A 19,813-nucleotide genomic window follows, 5' to 3' on the forward strand; every position below is an offset into this window, starting at 1 on the left:
CACACATCGAAGCACACGGACGCTGGGATGGGGCGCCTCGGGTCAAACAGGTTTTTTTAAGAGAGAGAGAGAGAGAGAGAGAGAGAGAGAGAGAGAGAGAGAGAGAGAGAGAGAGAGATGAGAGAGAGAGACGGATGGCGTTGGTTTCAGCAGTTCACATGACACTGTATCAGCGTCATGAATGAAAAGCAAAGGTCAAAAGTAAAGGAAGTGAGGCTGTGGTCACACCCGAGCAAAACTAATAAACAGAAGAAAAGCCCACACACACACGCACACACACACACACACAGACACACACACACACACACACACACACATAGGAGTGTGTGCGTCAGCGGGGCGTGCGTGTCAGTGTGAACACGAGTGACGTGTGTGAGTGTGTTCACAGTCCAAAAAGAATTTCCGCCTGGAGACTGTGATCAGAGAGCGAGTGAGTCAGCACGACGTCCTCTGTCTCCTCCGTTAGGTTGAGGGGCGTGTGTGTGTGTGTGTGTGTGTGTGTTTGTGAGGGTGGGAATATAATTAGTCATCGATTTGTCCGACCTGTTTTGGGGGGGGGTGCCCACTGCATCTCAACCACCCCGGTGAATCACCTGTTTTGAGTCCAGCCCCCCCCCACCCCCCCACCCACCACCCTTCACGGCGTCCTTGTTTAAACCCGGCCAATCACGGATCGAAGGACTAAAACATGTGCAAACAGACAAAAGACATCAACAACCCGTGGCGTTCAATGTACAGTCCTACTGTAGACGAGAGCACAATGCTGCAGAACCCCTAAAGCGTAGAGCATGTACTAGTCTCTGTGTTCTGTTTGTGTCCGCCAGTACGGGCTGCCTTGCAGCCCGTATCGATCTATAGGACTGCCCCATTGTGTCTGAATCGTGTTGCCAGAATATTTTTAAATAAAGAGCGCATTATCTTCACTGGTCTGTTTTTTGTCCGGTTTCCTTTTGCATTCGTTTTTGGTCATTTTTATTGCCAGTAGTAAATACGTTCCCTGAATAAATGCGTTTTGTGGTGAGAAAGAATCCACAGGGATGGTTTCGCTCTTTTCTTCTTCTGTACAAACATTTTTCCCTGAAGCAGGCGTTTTCAGAGCCAGAACGGCACGTGCACTTGGGAATTTCTTCCACCTGAAGCTACAGGCAGTAAATACAGAACACCTGTTGGTCTGAAGAGACATGTTTTATTAGGTTTGGGTACATTGAAACAGCATGCAGATACACCAGCATAACTGTCTTGTACATATGCCCATATTATGTATTTGAAAACTGCGTACATGGCTTAAAAAAAACAATGAAACATAAATATAAGGCAGCTAAAGATATTTTGGCATTCATGTTCATATATCAAATAAATGATTAGATAATGGAAAACAATGAATGAAAAATACAGACCGACGGAACAGAAAATCAATATGATTGTAATGAATCCCACAAATCATCGATTTTTGAGATTTAGAAAAAGCCTTTCGGTTGACCCAACTCTTGAAATGGCATTTATTAATACTGAATGCCAGCACACATACACACACAGACGAACACACATTAACATACTAACACACTTGCATGTTTTGTAAGCACACAAATCCGTTCAGACTGACGATTGAAGCACCTTAGACAAATATCTTTCTTCTAAAGGTGCTGTAGGAAAGATTTTAGAGCAATTATCTTAGTGTGTTTGTTAATTTTTTAAATGCTAAAGCTATGTGTCAGCTATTAGTGAGGAAATACTCTGTTTCGAGCTGCCGGCCACTTTATTAGCCAATGAACATTTCAGACAGCTCCCCGCTCATTTCTGACCAATCACGGCATCTCTCACCTGATTGGCCGAGGGAAACCGTCTTGCCTAATAATCACAGGTGCAGGGACTTCTCAGTGGACGAGTAACATGGGGAGGGAGGGGACAATCTGTGGGTTGTTCTTGTGGTTTCTCTTCCTCTCTCTCTGGACAACTCTGGACCTTAACCGACAGCGTCAATATTAAAATAACCGGCACTGCGGCGTGGCGGTTGCGACGCGTTATTCCCTGACGGACCGGGCGGGCTTTAGGCTTGACAGTTCTGGCCGGCCTCCTGCTGCAGCAGCTCCTCCTCCTTGCGCAGGGGGAAGGTGTCGATGGTGGTGAAGATCTCGGCGGCGGTGATGGGGAAGGTGTAGCGCATCTTGTCCAGGCCCTGCTTGTCCAGCAGCACCATGCTGAAGGTCCTTTGAGAGAGCTGCAGCAGCAGCCTGGGGGTGAGGAACCACAACCACACATCGGCTCAGTGTGGGGCTGGGAGGAGGGAGGGTGCCATGGAGGGAGGTGGGGGAATAGGTGAGCATAAAAACAGGCAGGGTGGGAGGGAGGGAGCTAGGTAAGGAGGCAGAAGGAGAAATGTGGATGGAGGTAAGGAGGGATAGAGGGAGAGCGGATCTTTTCGCATTGCTTCTGGTATGCAAAGTGACAAAAAATAATACAATTATGGAAAAAAGGCCAGCGGTAGGGAGAGTGCTAGGTAGAGAGATAGGGAGGGAGGGAGGTAGAGAGATAGGGAGGGAGCTAGGTAGCGAGATAGGGAGGGTTTTAGGGAGGGAGTTGGGGGGGAGGTAAGGAGGAACAGAGGGAGTCACCTGAGCTGTAGGGCCAGTCCTGGGGAGAGGAGCCTGTGCCGAATCCGACCGATCTGGGCCGGATAGTTCCCCACCAGCTCTATCACGGTCACATGTCGGAGGTCCAGACCACACTGGGCTGGCTGTTCACGCACACACGCACACACACACACACACACACACACACTTCAGTATTACATTGAAAGGGCTTCATGAAAAATAACAAGGGTGGCATCTTAGCCACAAAACAAACATGAACTACTCCAACAAGTCAACAGCTCCCCTGGTTCGCGGTGGGTTGGCTTAATTCTAATCGGGCGCGCGTTGTGGTCTGTTATATTTCAGTGTTTGAAAATAAACAATGACTTTCAAAGGCCAGGCGTTCAGCCTGTCAGGAGGAAGACGTCCAACTCCTGATGTGGCCTTGTCAGACTCGTTATTTCCATGACATTTTCTGTTCCTCTGGCTCCATCTCCTTCTCTCTCTTCATCATTTATCTCAATCCAGATGACGGAAGGGGAACGGTCACACCCCGGCGGATAGACACTGGCTCACCAAATCGATGCCTATTACTCATATACATATTTATAATACAAATCGACCCCACGTCTGTCTTCTCCCTGCATGTGTGTTTGCGTGAGTGTGTCTATGAGCGTGTGTGTGTGTGTCCGAGCTTGTGAGGGTTGGTTTGTGTTTGCATACGTGTGTGTGTGTGTGTGTGTGTGTGTGTGTATGTTTGTTCATGTGTGTGTTTGTGTGTGTATGCACACATTTGAGTGCACGTTTTTGTGTGTATCTGTTCATTTGTGTATTTATGTGTGTGTGTGTGTGTGTGTGTGTGTGTGTGTGTGTGTGTGTGTGTGTGTGTGTGTGTGTGTGTGTGTGCGCGTGAGAGTGTGTGTGGGTGCATGGGTGTGTGTACGTGTGTACGTGCGGTCGGTGCATGAGCGTTTGTATTTGTTGGTGTGTGAGTGTGTGTGCCCATGAGTGTGTTGTACCACCTGGAGGTTGGTCATCTGGAAGCGGTAGTAGTGATTGGCTGCGGTCGGCGCTGAGATGACCAGCAGTCTCCGTTTCTCGTAGAACTGGTCCAATAGCGCGGCCGCGCTGCGCACGCCCACGTTGATGTTCATGGCTGCCACAGGACAGACCCGTCAGTACGTTAGGGTTATCAGACACACCTGGGACAACCTGTTCACCTTCTGAGGATTAATACTAAGGACAAGTAGTAAGTGGTAACCTGTTCACCTTCTGAGGCAAAATACTAAAGACATGTAGTAAGTGTAAACCTGTTCGCATTCTGAGGAATAATACTAAGGATAGGTAGTAAGTGTAAACCTGTTCGCATTCTGAGGAATAATACTAAGGATAGGTAGTAAGTGTAAACCTGTTCGCATTCTGAGGAATAATACTAAGGATAGGTAGTAAGTGTAAACCTGTTCACATTCTGAGGAATAATACTAAGGATAGGTAGTAAGTGTAAACCTGTTCACATTCTGAGGAATAATACTAAGGATAGGTAGTAAGTGAAATCTGTTCACATCCTGAGAAATAATAGCAAGGAGGAGTATTAAGAATAATCTGTTCTTATTCTGAGGAATAATACTAAGGAAAAGCAGTAAGTGTTAACCTGTTCATATTCTGAAGAATAATACTAATAACAAGTAGTTAGTGTATCTGTTAGGAGGGTTAAGTATGTAAGTTAGTGTTAAAATGATAGATCAACTATATTAATCCAGGAGATGTGGCTGTCAGAGCAGCTGAATTACAGGCCATCAAAGGAGAAAAGTTTAAATAATGATATTCAACTGCTATACTTTTGGATTTCAAAACAACATATTATGAAAGATGTTTCAAATGAACTGACAGAAATCCTTGTGATATTCAGCTGGTATGCACAGCGTCAATAAGATATACATGAATAAATAACATCCACACTCGGCAATGAAGTCACATTTCAATGCGTGTTGTGTCACATTAGACAAGCGGACCCAAACCCCTTCATCAGACTACCATCCAGCAAAACATGTCTGGGGGACGTCTGCCATCGATGCAAGAAGTGTGCTTTTTGCCAAATTTCGACTGGAGCTATCTTGAAATAGCAATCTTGAATGAATAAGGCCTACCATTAATTTAACTTGATATAAAGATTCACTGAAAGCTGTTGTGAAATTAAAGCACCTGCCAAATCATTAAATAAATAATAGTCTGTTGGTGATTATTTGTGTGTGTGCATAGTTGTGTGTGTGCGTGTATGTTTGCGCATGTGTGTGTGTGCGCACATGAATGTGCACATCTATGTGTATGTGTGTCTGTTTGTTTGCGCATGTGTGTGTATTCATGCATGTGGGGGTGTTTGTTTGGTAGCCTACGTGCACAGTTGGTGTCGGTGCCGGACCAGGTGAGGCCGTACTGACACACCCTGGCGGCACTGCCCGTCAGCTCGTAGCCGCCCGTGCAGGTGAAGTGGCAGGTGGCGCCGTAGTTGTCCCCGTCGCTGTCGCACTTCATGTAGCCGTTGTCAGAGGGGAACAGCGGACTGCAGCGGCGCACTGCGCCCAACAGGAGGGAGAACACAGCACATATCCACTCAGTGGGGCTTGTTTATGGGACAAAACATAGTCAGGAAAGGCCCCGCTGAATTTAAATCGCGAAAGCTGGAATAATTGCTTTTTTGGACATGTGTATTTTGAATTGCATCTAATGAATAGTGAATAGAGTCGCTCTCACGTCAGACCGCAAGCAAGATTGAAGTGAACAGTGAAACTATGATGTTCAGCCATGAGGTTGTGTTATTACATGCAAATGATGGCACGATGTGACCAAGTATTAAGACAAATTCAAAGGAGCTTGTATTTTTGTGACCAAAATCATTTCTAAATTATAAAGATTTGTTTCCAAAAAATATAAAAAAATATCACTCAAGCATAGATGGCGGGGGTCGACCAATGGTCACACAGAATTCCTTATTTAAGTCTCTTATGAATACAATTTGGAAAGGACAGACTGAATATATAAGACCATTTCTGAGTTCTATGGAGATTGTATGTAGTGAACAGTAAACACTATAGCCTCAAGGCTACTGTTCCTTCGACGCCAACTGGTAGACACACGCTGGTGCCAGACAGACTGTGTCTGTCAAAGGTCAAAGTCTATGAACATAGAACATCCTTAGACCTACATATGATGTCATTGAGTTACCATTCAGTGTAGCACGAAGATGTGTCATATGTCAGTCTTTACATTCCAAACAAAATGAAGGCAGTCCTGAATCCCTAAACAGTTCTGTGACTAATTCTGTGAATAATTAACACATGCAAGTAAGAGTTGAGATCAATGACATTATCTTAGGACACAAAGGAAAGCCCTTCCCAGCTTGTACATTAAAAGCCGCCCGGGGCTTTTGTTTCCTTACCTCGCACTCTGACAGTGAAGCGGCACGTTCCTTTGTTGTTGGCTCGGTCAAAGACGGAGTACGACATCTTGTGTAGTCCTTCTGGGAAGTCCGTCTTTGAAGGTTTTCCTTTCAGTATAACACTGAACAGAACAAACATGATAATTACATTTCACGTAATTTCACTGTTTTACAGCACCTGCGCTGGAAACTATTATTGGTGCGTGCTGGAGTCGGAGCTTGTGGTGGAGTCAGTGTTTTTGTGCAAGATGGAGGTTTCAGAAGATAATTTTAACAAATGTATTTCTACAAAGGCCAGTCTAGACGGGTTTGATTTTAAACTTGTGTGTTTGGTTGACCAGCACTGGCCATGTTTTAGTTGGCTGTCATCAATGAGGGAAGACTCAGACGATTCTATCGTTTTAGTCATCAGTCCTCTCTGGATCCGGGATTAATGGCCAGCCATATCAGGCTCAATGTGGTTCCGTTTGTCAGGTCGTTCCGACTAGGGTTCCACTCCATTGTCTACAGATCCCCGCCCCCAGCAGCATGATTGGTCGAAATCAATTTGAAGCGAAAGAAAATAAATGCTCCCTTCACCTAGATCTGAGCTCTTCTGCCTTCTGACTTTACATGTTAAACTAAAGTCAGATTTGTGAGAGTACCTAGATCACATGCTTGAACACCGAACTGTAGTACCGCTGTAGCAACAAGGGAAAATTGTATAGGCCTAGCAAGAAAGAGAGGTTATTAGAATCAAATTGACATCCTTAATTACAATGATTACACATTCATGACATTTTGAAAGGCATAGTTCAGTACATACTCACTATGAAAATATTTAGATGGTTATTGGTTTGGAATAACATGTCACCTTTAATTAAGAGGGAGAGGGGGGGAGAGAGAGCGAGACTCAAAGAGAGCGAGAGAGAAAGAAATGGAGGGAGAGAGAGAGAGAGCCAGAGGGGGTGCGCGAGAGAAAACAAGAGTGAGAGGATTGAGCAGGTGTTTCAGGTAGATACGTACTCTGTGAGGATCCCGTCCGCCCCGTCTACTCCCTCTGGGGTGTCCCAGGTCACCCTGGCCGTAAGCTTGCCGGGCTCCGCCCACTTATCCTTCAGGGTGGGGCACTTGATCACCGGAGCATCCACGTCTGGAGAGAGGGAGGGAGGAGAGAGAGAGAGAGAGAGAGAGAGAGAGAGAGAGAGAGAGAGAGAGAGAGAGAGAGAGAGAGAGAGAGAGAGAGACATACACAGAGAGACAGAGAGAGAGGGAGAGAGCGAGAAAGAGAGAGAGATTTTATTTAATGTTATAAGGTCCTTTATGGAACCAATTACAGAAAATCACTTGCAGAAAATCAGCTATTTACAGAGGAAAGCAGGCAAATTGAACACGAAGCAAAATGATTCTGAAAGAAAAACACAAATATCTCCCTCACTTTGTACCGTACATTATAGCACTGCACTGAGCCCAGGGAAGGCTACAACATCTTCACAAAGCGAGAGAGAGGGTGAGAGACAGGTAGGGGAGTGTGCGAGGGAGAGGGGGAGAGAAAGAGAGAGACAGGGAGATAGCGGCTGAGGTAGAGAGAGGGTGACAGCCAGACGTCGAGAGAGATGTGAGCTATGGGAGACGCAAAATGTGAAAATAGGATATGGATAAGTAATGCGAACGAATGACTAAACCAATAGAGGTTCATATGAAAGACTGGGAGACTCGGCAGAGAGGCGGGCCGAGGAGACGTTCACAGCGAGACAGATCCTCCAGAGACAGAGAGAATCAGATCCACGGAAGGAATCAGTCGCAGTCGCAGAGTGTGAGGATGATCATGGCTTTAGTCTTCATGGCTCCACCACACACACGCACACAGACACACACACACAGACACATACACACACCCCAACCCTGTGGGGGTTGGGGTGTGTGTAATCAGTGCCAGTGGCAGTAGCCAGCCACACGTGTGAAGACATAAATACAGTCATTAGAATTTACTTTTCCCATGAAAGTTGTGTCATTTTCAACACAAAAGAAAATAAAAAAAACGTAACTGCGTAATTGGGTCAAAATTATTTTGTTGAATGCTACCAATATGGATAAAAAGCAATTAGAGCGATATTGTTCTATTTATGTGTGCCGGTTTAGTTCTGCCTCTTTGCAGAAGAATCCAGCTCATTAAAAAAGAGTTATGGTTCTGGCAGCCTCTCTGTCAACGGGATCTGGAGGCTGGCTCGCAGTCTCCCAGGGTTTGGCTGGCATCAGAGTCACACTGAAACCAAACACACCTCCAAAGGCCTTGTTTAAAGGTCTTCATCCAATCAGTGCATTAGCAGGTGGACGGGCCTTCATAGTGCGTTACTTCACTGTGTTGCCGAGGAGGATTCAGGCCGCCTCACGAGACCATCCAGATAATCAAGGTTTTGTTTTAGAATGAATATCAGTCAGGCCTTGGCTGGGCAGCAATTACAGAATATGTTGTTGTTCAAAAAACTCCAGCCTATCGGAGTGATAATCTTGGTCTCATTCTCTTGTCAAATCCGGTTGAGAGAAAGTCTTCCCAGCAGTTATCTGTTGATTTTAACATCGTTATAAAGTTTATGTTGCATCCAAACTATTTGATTGCTTGGTAGAGTGCTTAAGGTTCCTAAGGTGGCACTGATCTCCTATTCAATTTCTGTAGGCTGCGGAGCGCCTTGCTTGGTCTACAACTGAAACTCCCTCCCCATGGACTGATTGGTGCTAGCATTTGGACATTTTTGGGAAAACTCTTGCAACAGGGTCAAGGCCGATCGATCAGCAGAGAGAGGCAGAATGTGAACTCAGAGATCGGGATGGGCTTCGGTGGCTGGGCTACAGGCAATGTGTTGGATTTTTAGAAGACATAGATTTATCTTTTAGGAGTCTGTTGAGCTGGCGGCGTTCCTGGTTCCTGCTGACAGCTCAGAAGGAGATCTTAAGCACAGTACACATACCCACCACCGGGGGGAGCGACAACGCTGAAAAAAACAACCACGAACACACATACACACACACTAGCTGCGCTGTAGTGACTTGTGAATTTCCGTTTCTTGCAGTTTGGTATCTTACTTAGTTTCTCATCTTACTGTCCATTATCCTAGTAGGGAAAATTAACAATTAAGAGGTTTGCGCACAATGTACATTTTCTTATTTCTTATTTTTACTGTTTATGGTCAAAACCATATCTTCACCATCCGGAACATGCCAGAAAATTGCATCTGTGCAATCGTTTAACTTAATCAGGTTCATAATAATTGACTGGCAGCCAAAAAACATTTTCCAAAGTGATGGTTTCCTATTGGCTGCGCACCCTGGTTCGAGCAAGTGTGACGTAGGTTTAAGAGCTTTTTATGGTTCCACGTTCCCGCAACGCAAGGACCACGCAGACGCTTCAATGCAGTCGTGAACGTTTATGGTTCTGCGTCGGGTTTTATTTAACCGACCAATCACAGCCCTTGCTTCTGCGTCGCCTCGACGGAAGGTTACGATTTCGGGAGGCGCACGTCTGGCCCTTGCGGTGTACGCACGGCGGGTCCGTAAGGACGTAAGGGGTCCGTAACCCCCTTGCGTTGCGGGAACGGGGAAGCATAAAAAGGCCTCTAGTCTTTCGGGTTAGAACGGCCCTCGCACTTAGTCCTATTGAACCCAATGTGTCCATTTTCAAGACTTTTCAAGTCTTCAAGATGATCAAGGCTGCTCAGCTCACAATAACAAACCCTCCACTAAAACAAGGTTTTCTTACCCTTTTAAACCACCCATACTGGATCCTCCACAAACACACACACACAGACAGACTCACCTATGCAGGTGCTGTCCTCTGCCGTCCACAGCTTGGTGTGCTGACAGGTGGTGGTCTTCTGCCCCTTCAGGTAGTAGCCCGGGGAGCAAAAGAACTCACAGCGGGAGTTGAAGTAGGACCCGTCGGAGCACTTGAAGCCCCCGTTTACCGGCATGTTCAGCTTGCGGCAGCGGACCTCTGCACAGAGGAAGAGTAGGAGTTCAACCTTCTCTCAACCGCTTGGCTGAGAGAAGGTCCTTCATCTCGACCGTTGCTCTAGGCCACGGTAACGCAATGTCCGTTCTCTTACTTACTATGAGCTATGTACGAGTTTTTAAGAAGAATTTGGTGAATATCCAAAATATCTATCCAAAATGGACATCCTTCAAGAAGTCGCTCGTCTCTCTTGCCAATAAACTCACGTTTGGAGCATCCGGAGTGTGTGTATGTGGACGTGCAGGCTTGCGTATGTGCATGTATGTGTATGTTTGTTTATGTGGACGTGCGGGCGTGTGCATGTGTGTGCGTGTGTGTGTGTGCCCTCACCGTGGCAGGAGTAGGAGGAGGACCAGTGCTTGGTGGCCATGCAGACCACCTCAGGGTTCTCCGTCTCGTAGCCCCTCTTGCAGCGAATCTTGCAGCGTGTGCCCATCACGTTCATCAGCTGCTCCCCGCGGGGGGTCCGGCAGCTCACGTCGCCGTTCTTCACCTTGATGGGCGCGCACCACGGCGTCCCGGCTGGAGGAGCCAATCAGGGCGGAGCGTCCGAGAGGGTGGGCGAGAAACAGGTTAAACAACAAAACAAAATGAAAGAGTTTCCGAAATAGCATTTCGTAAACTGCTCGATAAAAGACGCCCGCGGTATGCTAATGGTTCTCAGATGTGGGCTGTACAGCAGTAAAGAAGCAGATAGGTTTGGACTGGTATAACAGCCCACAAAAAGCCCAGACTAAGGTACTTACCTGAAGTTTAAAGCAAAGAGAGGGATCCCTTATGTACTACAGTGGAAATACACCCATCATCTGGTTGCAGAGTGATACGGTGGATCTGACCTCACCTCAGACGCCTCACTCCTCTTTAGACGGTCAGCAAATGGGCGAAACCACCGCTGGTTTCTTTCCAAGAGTGTAATAAAACTTTCCATGCGTTTGCGTATGCATTTGTATGTGTGTATGTGGTTATGTTGGTGATAGAGGTAATGAAGGGGAAAGAGAGCGCGGTCTAGAATCTGAAGTGCTGATTCAAAAGCGTCAGTGTAATTTTTCTCTTGTATTTGCGATCAGCTCTCAAGCACTTTTGTTGTTGCACTCAATGACGATTCCTATGACCCTCCCTTTATAATAATGCATAATCGGTCAGGATAGCTGAAAAGGCCTCTGGTCCACTGTAAGGATAGGATATACAGTGTCATAACATAATATCTCCTACACTGAAAAGAGGCGATAATGGTGCCATGTGCTGTTCAATGTCGCTGCTCAAAAATCTCTTCTCCCCTATTAGTAAGAATCGAGGCAGCAAAAGCTATGTTGGAAAATAGTGTCATCCTTCTCTATTCATATAGCCCCTTCAGCTTGAGCTGCTTGGTGATACCCAGGCTACAGAAGTAAATTGTGGTTAACGATTTGGGTACAAGACGTATTAGAACATAATGGCGCGTGAATGTGAACCGCTCGTAAACATTCAACATCATGGATAACTCACTGGGGCCAAATGACTTCCAGCTAATTAATTGAACTAGCTACAATAACTCACTAATGACCCAATGAGGAAGTCATTCCCTGGCAGAGAGGGGGTCACATGACGTGCTCTGAGAGCATCGTGCGATGGAGCCCTCGTTGGCACCATGGGACGAAGCTGCAGTTCTATTATATGCAGTCATAAACAAGGATGATGGGAATGCATTGGGATTAGCTTTTTAACCTTGTTCTTTCGCGGCGGCCTTCTCCTGCCAAACCGTTAAAACATTAGCATAAGCAGTTTGAAGTCTGGAGGCTCAAAGGCCTAATTTTTATCCTGGACATGAAATCTGTAGTCTCTTATCTACTGCTTTGAAATTAACAGCCAGACACAGAAAAAACGCCTCAACCGTCTCTTTCGCTCTCCCTCTCGCTCTCTCACCTGGAAGCACGCACACCTACGAATGCCAATTACACACACACACACACACACACACACACACACACACACACACACACACACACACACACACACACACACTTGAGCACAAGGGAGAGAGGAATGGAGAGTGGAGGCATGGAGTCTCATGAATAGTATTCTAGTATCCAGCTGCTCGAGATCTTAACAAAGAAATACTCTTCTGCTTGTGCAAGTGCGTGTGCCTGAATGTGTGTGTGTGTGTGTGTATGTGTGTGTGTGTATTGGCGATGTTTCCTACACTATTGAGTAAGAGTATCATAATACATTTGGGTTCCTTCACGAGGCGAGGAGAGGAAGGTTCAGGGCACAGTGTTCCATGTCTCAATGACCCCATGTGGATCCGACATCTCATTGGATGAACACTCTGTGTTGTCTGCTTTTCTAAATTGAAAGCTCAACTGAATTGGATGACCTGATGGTGAATACATACAGATATGGTGGTCATGGACAAACTACATTGAGATAGGAGAGCTGTGTGTGTGTGTGTGTGTGTGTGTGTGTGTGTGTGTGTGTCTGTGTGTGTGAGTGTGTGTGTGTGTGTCACCTTTATCTCTGCGGTACCAGTCTTCATCATCTCTATGGGGATATTGTCCTGACCCTGGGAATTTCAAAAAGGTAGCAAGAAAAGAGAGAGAGAGGGAGAGAGAGAGAGGGAGAGAGAGAGCGAGAGAGAGAGAGCGGGAGGGAGGGAGAGAGAAAGAAAGAGAGAAAAAGACCAAAGTAAAGAATGGTCTTCATTCGGTATGTCGAGCAATGTTTCAAAGCCAAAGTCGTGATCTAAATAGTAGACTTTTATATCCAGCTGTCTTTTTCATACAAACGAATAAAGACACACCAAATAAGATCAGGCTTGAAGACATTGCCGAGCTGTTCCTCATCCCAAGTGAAACCCAGCCCTCTCTGAGGAAGGCTCTCAGGAGGAGAAGAGGCACATGCACAGAAAATAAAAAGCAGCCCAGGAAGAGATCCCGTCTATTCCAGCTGGCATGGAAAAGGGATCCCGGCTCAACACAAAGATTCACTTTGTTCGGTCCAGTGTTTTTTATTTTGGTAACCACCACACAGGGATGGAACTGGAAGAAGGTAAACCTGTGTTTGAAAATAGATCCTTTGGGCTCAAAGGGCTGTTTTATTTAATCTCTTCTCCAATTGGCTCAATGGGGCATTACTGGGTGTGTTCCAATGCATCCCAATGGTTTGTACCATGGTTTGAACCTAGCATAGCATAGTCGTCCGTAGCGCTCCGAACACTAAGCAACATGTGAAAAGCAACAAACCCCTGCTTTAAACATCATGATTGCTTTGAGTGTTGCCCCAAGGTTTTTGTAAAGCGGCAGAGAGTGAGATATGTTTACCTTTTATTCCTCTGTATATTATATTGTGCTTCTACTTAGTCATGTCAGTCATGTCTACGGAGATCGGTCAAGACTGATTCTGTGGCCCTGTTCCAGTAAACAGTGAGATTCACTCACTGGGCATTACCTCATTGTTATCCCTGTAATTGTGCTGATAAAGGATATTTCATTTTATTCAACGTGAATGTTTATTTCCTTGGCAATAAAGCATTTTTGAATTTCATTGAAAGAGAGAGAGAGAGAGAGAGAGAGAGAGAGGGGGAGAGGGAGAGGGAGAGAGAGAGAGAGAGATAGAGAGATAGAGAGAAGGTGAGTAGGTGAGCGAGAGAGCGATTAAAAACTAAGTTTGTTGTATGTTCAGAGGAAGGGTTATGTTGGCACGGTTCCAAATAAAACAGAAGAGGAGTATATTTGTAAAGAGCAAAACCAGAGACCAGAGGGAAGGGTAAGGTCACAAAAGTGCTGCTCTGGAGAGGAATGAGGAAATGAATAAGGAGAGGAAAGGGATTGGGGGTGCTAGGAGTGACGTAGGTTTGTGTGTATTTTTGTGTGTATGTGTATGTGTCTGTGTATGTACATGCGCATATTTCTGGATATGTATATGTGTATACGTGTATGAGTATGTGTGTTTTTGTGTGTTTTTGTGTGTGGGTGTGTGTGTGTGTGCGTGGCTTGACCCCAGGATGTTGATGAACCTTGGTGTGAATGCCTCCACTGTTCAGCATCCCTGACGGACATACGAGGGCTCCACCCAGCCAGAAGCCACCGGCTCACCCAGCAGCCGTGGTGTATCAGCTGTATGTTAGTGGATCAACCTGACACTGGAGCTACAGTTAGTCCCAGCAGAGAGAGAGAGGACTGCTCCTGTCAAACTAATACTACTCAATGAGGCACCAGGCAGGCCCCGCTGGCCATCAAGCCACAAGCTCTCACACACTCACGCACACACACACACACACACATACAAACACAAGAACATAGGCTTCCACACATGCCTGCTAAGCGCAGGCACCACACACTCAGACTTGCACACATTCATACTTAAACTTTCATCCACGCAAGCACACACACACACACACACACACGCACACACACGCACACAAAGACACAAACTGGAAGCCTTGAGTGAGTCAGATTCAGCTGTGTAATGGGAAAGGTTTATCAGTGTGTCATCAAATGCATAAGAAAAACAAAAGTGCACAAAAAAGTATTGACAAAAAACCAGTGACGTGTGTGTGCGTGTGGTTGGAGAGAAAATAAAGAAGAAAATATTTAGCTCGCCAGCAGATGGATGTGCGAGAGAGCATTGATCAGGTTCCACAAACATTCTGATATTTCCCATCTCACAGCTAGGCTGTAATGATTACAGCTGATGACCAGAAAATGCAGCAGCATACAACTTCAGACCCCGCTAACTGCTGAGCCCTGCATGCAACACAGCACTGATGCTGACCAAAATGAAGCTCCAACCACAAAACAAGAGATGGGAATCAGCAGGGACCTCACAGTTTGGGCCACTGCGAGTTGTATAGCGATTCTGTAAATATTGTGATTCCGTAAGTATTGATTTAAGATTCAAAAAACATTAGTGCAATTTTATATTTTATGGGGTTCAACGTTGTCGTTCGACTTCTGCAGCAGATTATTGTTTTCATGAATTTGGCCAAACAGAAGAGAACATAGTTGATTGTTGCAAATGAATACACTATAGAATTCTCTGTAGTACGGAACCATTATTTCGCTTCCATAAGAAAACCTGGACGAATGTGGCTAACTTTTTCTTTTACACTTAACCTGACTATAAGTATTGCAAAAGCAAAATAATCTTTATTCCCACATGAATCGGTTCATCCCCAATCTCTACAAAAAAAAATCTGCATTTTATGTACACACACCAACTCCTCTCTTCCTATACACTGTATGCACCTACACATGGATGTACTTCACCATCAGGATCTGCAGGCATGTGTATACTAGACATTCCCAGATTTGTTCAAGTAACATATTTCCCCAGAGAAAGGTGCAGGCACACTGGGAGATTGCCTGAATCCAACCCAATCAGAGCAGCTGGTGCAAGCAGTGCAGCACGTCTGTGCTCTTTAATTCCTCTGTGACGACAACCCCCTCCCCTCCCCTCCCTCTCCAGAACACACCTCTAGATTCTCCCTTCCTTGGTCCCTGCCAATTCCCGTCTCTAGTTTTTTGGTTGTAGTTTGTGCCTCATTTTGGACAGCATCAGTGCTCAGCAGAGGTTGTGTGTGTATGTGTGTGTGTGTGTGTGTGTGTGTGTGTGTGTGTGTGTGTGTGTGTGTGTGCGTGTGCATGTGTGTGTGTGAATGGCGAGGATTATTGAGCATACCGGCTGTCGTGCATCACCCACGTGGCTGCTGAACGGAGGCCATATAAATGCAGGGAATGATGAGCATTCACCATTAAACATTGCAACAAGAACCACAGCAGCATGCAATGAAAGGCTCTGCAGCGATGATGTGCTTCATCAGGGAAGGGCTGGGAGACTAATGAGCAACGACGGCTTTGATCAACCAGGCCATGCTCTACTCCTCCGACAGGCCCCGACACAGATAGATCCAAGAGAGAAGCCATGTCAAGGCCCATTTGTTCTTTCTCTGTAAGGCGTCTATAGTACATCTGCCAATGCCCTAAGGGTTATATGATCATTCATTTTCAAAACAGGGTTGGGAAACTACATGCCACCTCGCAATAGTTTATACTTCTGGGTCAAACCTTCATCTAACCAGGGTGGACTTCGACTCCTTTGACACCACGATTGAAACTAAACGTCCTTTTTTCTCTCCCTCTGTCTCTTTATGTTGATCTCTCTATCTATCTCTGTCGCTCTTTCTCTGTGTCTCTATGTGTGTGTGTGTGTGGGTGTGTGTGTCTCTCTCTCTCTCTCCCCCCCCCCCCCTCCCTCTCTATCTCTCATCTCTCTCTGGTCTCTCTCCCTCCCATAATTACAGGGCATTTTTTGGAAATCGTAAAAATTATACCATATTTGTTAGCAACCGTTGACCTCTATAGAGCCACATTTAGTTTTTCCTTTAGCTAAGAATCTCTTCCGGACTGGCAGTCCATCCATCCATCCATGCATTCTATCAATTCATTCTACATTCATCTCTACCCATCTTTAGCTATATATATATATAGGATTTGGAAAAATGAAATAACCAATGTCAAGTTCTTTCAGTATATTCAATAGCACTTCGGGGAATCAGTCACATGACTAATACTTAACAAGACATCATAGGAAAAATGAAACAGTCTTGAATGGGACAGGCTATAGCATTGTAGAGACGTCTGGTAAGGTTTTCTCTTTGAAAAAGGGACCAAGCATTTCTTTTCTCACAAAGTCATCAGAACCCAGAGATGTCCTTCATAAAGAGACCAAAGAAAAAACAAAAGACCATTTCCATTCCCATCTCATGATGTGCAAAAACAACAAATAGTAGGCCAATAGGACACCCACCCTTCCGCAGATACATACAAATAAATAAAAACAACTATGCACTTAAGTGAGATCCAGCAGAGTTGGTTTCATAAGCTGTATTTACTTGTATTTACATTAAATGCAAACTACTTAACGTGTTTCAGTTTTGTTCATAAAGTGTAACTCGATTTATGTACAAAACACACTCACACACACACAGCTATTCATACCTTTTACTCCACTCCCCACCTGAGCTCTGACGTCATATAGATTGTCGTTTATGTCCATTAGTTCAGGTATGCCATTGGCTAGTCTCCGAGTAGCCGTTATCGTGATACACAGATGTGGACATTAATGTGTTGTTGTTTTTCATCTGAGAATCTAAATCTCTTATTGGTTTGAATCCAACAGTCGTTATTTTGACCACGTTCTGTTGGCACGGCCATGCGGATAAAATGTCTATTAAAGATAAATAGATAGATTCATAAATACATAAATTCATGAATTAATTACAGAGAAACCTTGAATGGAAGATGCATACAAAGTAACATTTGAATTTGTAGGCTTCTAATTGTAACAACTAGTGTGTGTGCGTCAAAGGAGAGTATGTCTCGCTGCTCTGTAGTTTTTAGTTCATAGGGTGTTCGGAGCGCTCAGAAGAGAACCGTCCCCCAGATGTACACTACTCCCCCGCGGTCCACCCCCTCCACGTTAACACAAATGTGGTTCACCCAAACGTGGGGGGAAAGCAAGACACATTACACACGATGCAATCCCAACACACACCGACACATACAATGCCCAAATGAATAATTGTGTTATATGGTAGGCCCTATTCGTTGTTTACATTATTCTAAATACATTTAGAACCAATAATTAAGTCGACACAGAGGAAAAACAGGGACTTTTTCTTTAGCCTACCTTCATAGCCGAGGCAGAAGCAGAACTGGACAAACACGAGCACCAGCGGACAGATGTCCATATTGAGACGCGGGACGCTCTTTGCATGTGAAAGTAGCTTACAGGAAAACTTCCAGCAGCGCATTCCTACTTTCCAAAGGCCCGCCTCTTGCAGGAGAAACACAAGAGGGTCCCCCCCCCCCCCCCCACCCCCCTATAATGTGTGGCCCGCCGACGTGTGCACGGCGCGGGGGCAAGTCAGAAGAGAAGCGAGCCACGGCCCGATTGGGACAGGACCACGTCATAAAAAAACAAGTCCCTGGAAGGATACTGTGTATGATATATATATATATGCCTACAGGCAGTGCCAGAATTCTGACAATACCGCGTTGATTTAAATTTCTCTCTCCACCACGAGTGGTGGGAACGAGTTCCCACATGAAGATGCTGAAGTGCGCAGGAAACAGGATAGACGCCTCTAGGCCCGCATGTTCGCGGCTATGGATATCATGTAATTACTTGTGGCTACCTCTTGTACATCCAACAAAAGGCAGAGACAAATGATAGTTATCAATCTCTCGCTTTGAGATACTTGCGGTGTGCACCTGGGGTCTTTCCCCTCTCTCCCCCCCCCCCCCCCCTTATCTCTCTCCCCCCCTTATCTCTCTCCTCATCCTCTTTCTCTCTCCGCCCCCCCCCCTCTCTCTCTCTGTTTTACATAAATAGATACATTCTATTTACAGAAAAATGGATACATTCCAACAATCTCCAATGTACTGTATTAATGTTTGCGTGATTCAAAAGGTGATTCACGTTGCTAAGTGTATGCCCAACACACATTATTCCCGAAGTCCAAACAGTGCATGACGCTCAAAGCTCCACAATCTCTTTCAAGCCTGAACAGTCCAGATGAGCAACCCCTTTCAATGTCAAGGACGTTCAAACAGGCAACAAAGCATGCAGACGCTTCAAATGAGCTGTCAAACTTGGGAGGAAATGGTCCAATGCAAGTAGGGACGTGATTCAAATGCTGATACCGTGCCGGAGCACGGGGCCTATCCGTTTCACTGCAGGTCCAGGTACTTAGGCAGAACATTGTTCCAGAACTGCTCCTGGTGCGCCTGGGAGCCAGGGTCCCCTCCCCCACCCCCAGTCCTCTGCCGGGCCCCATCAGCCGCTTTCCGTACCTCTCCCCGTCGCTTCAATTTTCTCTCTGCGGGAATAGGGGATTTCTGGGCGTGTTTCCTATTCGCTTTGACCTCTTCTTCAATTTCCTCTTCGTCCTCTTCACTTTCTCCTTCAGCTTCTTCCTCCTCCTCCTCTTCCTCCTCTGCGGATGTGTCCTTCGCTTTGGAGGCTACCTTCCTCTGTGGGTTACCCTTCTTCTCCTCCTCTTCCTCCTCCTCTAAACCTTTTTCTATTGTTTCAGCATTTACCCCTTCCTCCTCCTCTTCTTCTTCCTCCTCCTCTCCCTCCTCCTCCTCCTCTAAACCTTTTTTCATTGTTTTAGAATTTAACCCTTGTTCCTCCTCTTCTTCCTCCTCTTCCTCCTCCTCCAAACCTTTATCTATTGTTTTAGCAGTTACCCCTTCCTCCTCTTCTTCTTCCTCCTCCTCCTCCTCTTCCTCTAAGCTTTTTTCTATTGCTTTAGCATTTACCCCTTCGTCCTCCTCTTCCTCCTCCTCCTCGAAATCTTTTTCTATTGTTTTAGCAATAACCCCTCCCTCCTCCTCTTCTCCTTCTTCCTCCTCCTGACCCTGCTCCTCACCTTCCTCATCCTCTTCTTCTTTACTCGTTTGCTTTTTCTTTGTGAGATATTTGTTTTTCTGTTCACCTTCGTCATCCTCTAATTCCAGTTCTTCCCCTCGGATCTTATCATCCTCGGCCTCCGACACATTTTCCTCTTCGTCCGCTTCTTCCTCACCCATCCCATCCTCCTCTTCATCACCACCACCCTCTTCCCCCTGATCTACATCCTCCTCTTCATCACCACCACCCTCTTCCTCCTGATCTAAATCCTCCTCTTCATCACCACCACCCTCTTCCTCCTGATCTACATCCTCCTCTTCATCACCACCACCCTCTTCCTCCTGATCTACATCCTCCTCTTCATCACCACCACCCTCTTCCTCCTGATCTACATCCTCCTCTTCGTCACCACCACCCTCTTCCTCC

The 19,813-nt window shown here is 45.8% G+C and overlaps 1 protein-coding gene across 1 annotated transcript; it reads right to left on the minus strand.

The window, feature by feature from the left end:
- Nucleotides 1–1,179: 1,179 nt before the first annotated feature.
- On the minus strand, nucleotides 1,180–17,794 carry srpx (sushi-repeat containing protein X-linked). The gene is made up of 10 exons (XM_079731861.1): nucleotides 17,660–17,794; nucleotides 12,480–12,533; nucleotides 10,325–10,516; nucleotides 9,800–9,976; nucleotides 7,012–7,138; nucleotides 6,007–6,128; nucleotides 4,964–5,143; nucleotides 3,593–3,726; nucleotides 2,613–2,734; nucleotides 1,180–2,231 (listed from the first exon to the last, which is right to left on the minus strand). Exons 1-10 carry the CDS (start codon nucleotides 17,781–17,783, stop codon nucleotides 2,048–2,050), a joined length of 1,416 nt encoding a protein of 471 aa, XP_079587987.1. The 5' UTR covers nucleotides 17,784–17,794; the 3' UTR covers nucleotides 1,180–2,047.
- Between the last annotated feature and the right edge of the window lie 2,019 nt (nucleotides 17,795–19,813).

The sequence above is a fragment of the Pollachius pollachius genome, assembly GCF_949987615.1.
Source record: "Pollachius pollachius genome assembly, chromosome: 3".
NCBI lineage: Eukaryota > Metazoa > Chordata > Actinopteri > Gadiformes > Gadidae > Pollachius > Pollachius pollachius.